This window comes from Ochotona princeps, chromosome 10 (assembly GCF_030435755.1).
Source record: "Ochotona princeps isolate mOchPri1 chromosome 10, mOchPri1.hap1, whole genome shotgun sequence".
Lineage (NCBI taxonomy): Eukaryota > Metazoa > Chordata > Mammalia > Lagomorpha > Ochotonidae > Ochotona > Ochotona princeps.
In genome coordinates this window covers 19003861-19008979 of record NC_080841.1, presented here as the reverse complement: position 1 = coordinate 19008979, position 5119 = coordinate 19003861, and the positions used below count along the sequence as shown (strand labels likewise).

The 5119-nt window shown below is 44.6% G+C and overlaps 1 protein-coding gene across 1 annotated transcript; it reads right to left on the bottom strand.

The window, feature by feature from the left end:
• Positions 1-4077: 4077 nt before the first annotated feature.
• LOC131481301 (large proline-rich protein BAG6-like) lies at positions 4078-4919 on the bottom strand. The gene has a single exon (XM_058669696.1). It carries the CDS (start codon positions 4917-4919, stop codon positions 4182-4184), a length of 738 nt encoding a protein of 245 aa, XP_058525679.1. The 3' UTR covers positions 4078-4181.
• Positions 4920-5119: the final 200 nt, after the last annotated feature.

Genomic DNA, 5119 nt, shown 5'->3' with positions numbered 1-5119 from the left:
AAACAGAAATATGGGACCTTGGGGTATATACACACTCAATACTATGACCTTCTTAAATATAAACATTCCAGAGATGAATAGTTTATGACTTCTGCTGTTGCCTCAGATAGCTTCATAAATGAATGAATTAGCTTTGGCCACAGTAGATACCAACTGGAAGAAATTTGCAAGGCCAGCAAGGGAAAAACAAGGGAGGGGAGACTTCTAGAAGTCATTACGAGAAATGTGATCATTTCTCATTTGCAGCCTACATACTAGGATTTCATTTTCACACTGTAGTTTGGTTTTCAACAAAGAAGATTTGTGCTTTTTGTGGCTGCTACTTGAGGCTTTCTGCTATTCTCCTCTCCTCTGACTTGGTTTAGGGTGATAGTCTAGTTATTTCTCACCCCCTCCTAGCACACAAAAATAGCCCAATGGAACGATCTGGATAAGATTTTAGCAGAAGTCACTGAATGGAATTTCTGGGCAAGATCTTGGGGACGAATGTCCCATTGACCTTCCATCTTTATCTCGGAGTGGCAGCTGAGAGGAGTGGAGGTTGCTTTGTGTTCATCAAAGTTACACAGAGCCACTGACATGGCAGCCCAGGAGTACGTGGTGTCTGGTCCCTGCTGGTGCCTGAGCCATAGGGCTCTAATCAGTAACTTCTCTCTGGACTTACTCTTACAAAAGAAAAATTAATCCCTTACTGTCTTCGTGAATTTGCTTTTGGAAACCAACAGTAATTTGATCAAGAGAGTAATGATTTTTAATTTCGAGGTGCAAATGGAGAGAACTTAAAAGAAGTGCCCAGTGCAGAGTTAACCATATCTGTGGATACAAATGGTAGCTAGGAGTCTCACTGGACATGAGTATGCTCGGGCCAAGACAGACCCAGCCTGGGGACATACTGTGTCCTCCTAGATCTTCAAATGTCTCCTGGAGTCACAGAGGAAGTCACCTGGAGTTGTCCCCATTCACCTCTGGGGTGAGGTGATTTGTGGAACACTGGAGAGAATGTGCTTTTATCCATGGAGGCTGAAACTCCAAGACAGAGCCCTGCTTACCGTCTAGAGCAAACTCAAGAGTTAGCTCCAACTTTCTGATAGCAGCTTTGTTAAGTGTTTCCATGCCAAGCGTGTAGGAGCTGCCCCTGTGACACTGAGGTGGGGTGGGCTCAGAAGTCTAGAATTGTCAAAGCACATTGTCAGTGTGTGAAAAAGAGAGAGTGTGTGTGTGTGGGGGTGGGTAGCAATGTATGTGTGTAACATGGCTTATATATATGAAACCAGGATGCTGAAAGGTCAAGGATACCTGATAACTGAAAACAAAAACAAAAAAAACCCAACAACCCATGAACCAAAGCTCTATTCCAATAGGGTCAAACCTGCACCCGTGTTGACATTGACTGTTCTGTATGCAAGGCAAAGTTGCAATTAGATTGATAAAGTCTATGGGATATCTCTATGTTGATTCAGGTGGTAGCTGACATTAAAAGTTGTTGAGTCAAATTTGAGAGAGCACAAAAAACAGCTGTTTCTGAGTATGCTCAAGAAAAATGAATCAAAGTCCTCATCGTCACATGCAAATTACATATCTGCAATGTGTGATTTTAGCCACTCTAGCTCAGGCTTCCATGTTATTGGCAATTATTTGTTTCCATCCTTCACTGGCATGAAAAGCCTCACAGAGCGCTGAAGAAAACCCTGCAGTGGAATGGTGAAGGGAGCCATTTGTTGGTAAAGGAGGCAAAAGCAATTGTGGAAGGCTTTTAGAGTGTTTTGAAACAGTCTGGAAAGTGATGCACTCTCCACTGCTAAGAAGAGTCAGCCTGGGGCCAAGGAGAAGGTAAATACACTAACAAACTGGCTTCCAAATGTGGCTGCAAGGTGACCTTTTTCAAAAGAGGCACACTGGGGATAAAGCAAGGAAGCTTTCTAATGTTCTGCCCCCAGTCAAGTTATCATGACTCTCTTTATACCAAATAGCAGCAGCAGAGGCATCCGCAGGCATTCTCCCCAAGGTTGCTGCTGGAAAGCTGATGTGTTGATCTAATGGAGACCAACAAGATGGGGCAGCCCCAATCTGCATAAGATCTACACACACACACACACACACACACACACACACACACACACACGTTAAAATTGATTTTCAACGTTTTGGCAGTCACAAGAGACTCTAGTTCCTTCAGCAGCATTTCCCAAAGAAGACGTTACTTATCAGAGCTGGTCAGCATCAGCAGTCTTTCAGATAAATAATTTATATGAGAAACTAATAAAATAATGGAGTACTTCAGGGGATGGTAATAAGCTGGCAGAACCATCCTCTCTTGGGAACACTTAACAAAGGCATGACTCTACAACTCGGATGCTCTACTTCAACTTCCTCCCATTCCCACTCCCTCCCCATGGAAAAGCCATCCTTTCACTGTGCTTTCCTGCGCTGTAACCTTACATAAATCCTTTCGGTACATTAATGAACAGCTCAACTCTCTGCCTCCTTTTCAATTTCCTTTTACTTGTTTGAAAGGTAGGCGCATGTGTGTGCGTGCACACACACACACACACACACACACACATCTTTACTGGTTAACTCCCCAGACTACAATAGATTAAGCTAGGCCATGCCAAAGTCAGGAGCCCAGAACTCAATTCAGGGACCCAAGTACTTGATGTATCACTTGCTTTTCTCCTAGGATAAATATTCAGAGGAAGCTGGGACTGGGAGCAGAGCTGGGACTAAAACCCAGGTGCTGTAACGTGAAATGTGGACACCCTAATTGGAAACTTCACCACTGGGCTAGGTGGCCATCCCTCCACTCTTTGATGTAACTAACCTCTCTTCTCTTTACATTTCTTTGGTATTTATATTTATGGGATGGTTTGATACCCCTTTCATGTGCTGGCCTTTGTATTGCTGTTTTACTTTGATGATCATTAGCCCACCAGCTCCTGGGCACGGCATGTTCAGTAACTTCTGGATCCTGAGCATCCTTTGGTGATGGAGCACATCACCGCACATCTCCCAGTTGCACATATTTCCTGACTGACCACACCTTCTGCCGAAGATGCATTTCGTCAACTTTATGAGTCTAACAGGTGATGAGCGTCTAAATGTGCTGGATTTTGGTATTAACCCTAAAAGCAAGAATTATTTTGTTTATAGGACATATGAAATCTATGGTCTACAATAAAATGATCAAATTATTCCAGAAGAAATAAAATAAAGATTCTGATTAGCAATCTTTTAAAATAAAGCTATTTGTAGAAGGAGATTTTGTAGTTTCAGCCTGCCAGGCTGTTACATTTTTGAATAAATTTGACTCCTTGAACCCATGCAGATGGTTAAACTCTGAAGTCTTATGCTAATAAATTATGAAGAGACATGTGGTCTAATTATGGTACATAGGAGTTGGGCCCTAAATGTTTAGGTCACTGGGGGCTTACACTGGGAAGGTGTTTTTGAGAGAAGGCTGGCTGCTTAAGCTGAGTTTGGCCTGGCTTCTTTTCCTGCTTCCTGGCTGTGTAATCCTCACTTCACATGCCTCTGCCGTGGACTACCCTCCATCAGATGCCATATTGATCTTGGATCTTGAACCTTCCAAGTTGTAAACAGAAATAAACCTTTTCCCTTCATAAGTAGCTCTACTAGTTATGCTAGTTCTAGTGACAAAAATCCTGAAAATCCAGGGTCAATGGAATGGCACAAACTGAAAGGCTTCAAAAGGTGGGAGGAGATATTGGTACTCAAATGCATCTCCATCTTAGCTGATGAGGAAGACAGGTGCCTTTGTTGGATGTTTGCCATAGCTGGCTTCCTGAATCGTTGCTTTTTACCTAGGAGCCATCATCACTGCATAGCAGGGATCTTTCTCAAAAATTTCAGTTCTAAAAAACCTCTTATAAATCATTTTATCTGTAGAGCCCTGAGTTGGCCTCTCTCATGCATTTTTCTCAACTTCTTTGCATGTTAGGGAAATTGCTAGGTCTTGGCTAAAAGCACGTTCTCTGATACTTCAGTTCTCTTGTGTTCTGCCTTGCTAGACTCCAGCTAGAATGCTAGAGTTCTGCGGGTTCCTTTCAAAACTAGCAATTCTTTTTTTTTTTTCCAGGAAAATCCGACTTTTATTTCTTAAATACTGTGAAGGAAGAGGGGGAAGATGGTCCCCTGGTAAAGAAGGGCCACAGAGCAAAGAACTAGGGATCATCAGCAAAGGCCCGTTGGGCATTAGGGAAGCGCTGGGGACTGTAGTTTGGATCTTCCTGAAGCCGTTTTTGTATATCGGACCGGAGCTTGCGTCTCTTAGCAGGCATACCACTGAGGTAGGCGTCACTCAGAGGGGGCTGCGGTTTCACCTTCCGCTGGCTCTGTATGTCCTGCTGGATAATAGGAACCCATTCGGGGGGTACCGCAGCTGCCCAAGGTTCTGTTTCCGCTGAGGTTCCGTCCTGTTCCTCCTGGGAGCCCCCATCAGGGGCAGGGGGTGGCCCTCGAGACATGGCCTCTTCTGCTGTTGTCCCAGGAGCTGGGGAGGCATTCTCACGCTGAGGCTCAGGAAAGGTCCTTTCTGCTCCCTGAACTTCCATTGGCTCCTCAGGGAGTGGCTGAGGGGGGTCACCAACCCTGCGAACGTATCTGAGGATGGCGTCAGGGCCGACAGGCATGTGCTCCAGGACCACCTGAAGTCTCAGTCCCATCATGGTGGTCAGCCAGCTCACCAGAGATGGGTTCACTCCACGAGACATACGACGAATTCGGCCGTTGATGACAGCAGCAAGCTCCATCTGCTGTCCCCCTAGGCAGTGCAAGTTGAGGGCCAGGCATTCGAACAGGCCCTGGTTACACAACTCCAGCAACCTGGCCCCAAATCCACTGTCTGTGCAGTGCAGCACATGAGCAGCAATACTATTAAATTGCAATTCATATAACTCCATATGTAGGCATCATGGTGCCTAGCATCAGAAAAACACCATTCAAAGCCACACAGAAAGTATCACAGATCCTTCTGAGTGCCTTAAGGTGTTCAGCAAATAGGTGGTGTTTAGCAATGAAAGGACTAAAGTATTAGGGAATTCTCTAATGTTTCTATAGCTTTTAACAGAAGGACGATAACTTTAGACATGGAACAACTCAA

Excerpts from the sequence above, each read along its gene's own strand:
- LOC131481301 (XM_058669696.1), bottom strand. The coding sequence starts at position 4,919 with ATGGAGTTATATGAATTGCAATTTAATAGTATTGCTGCTCATGTGCTG.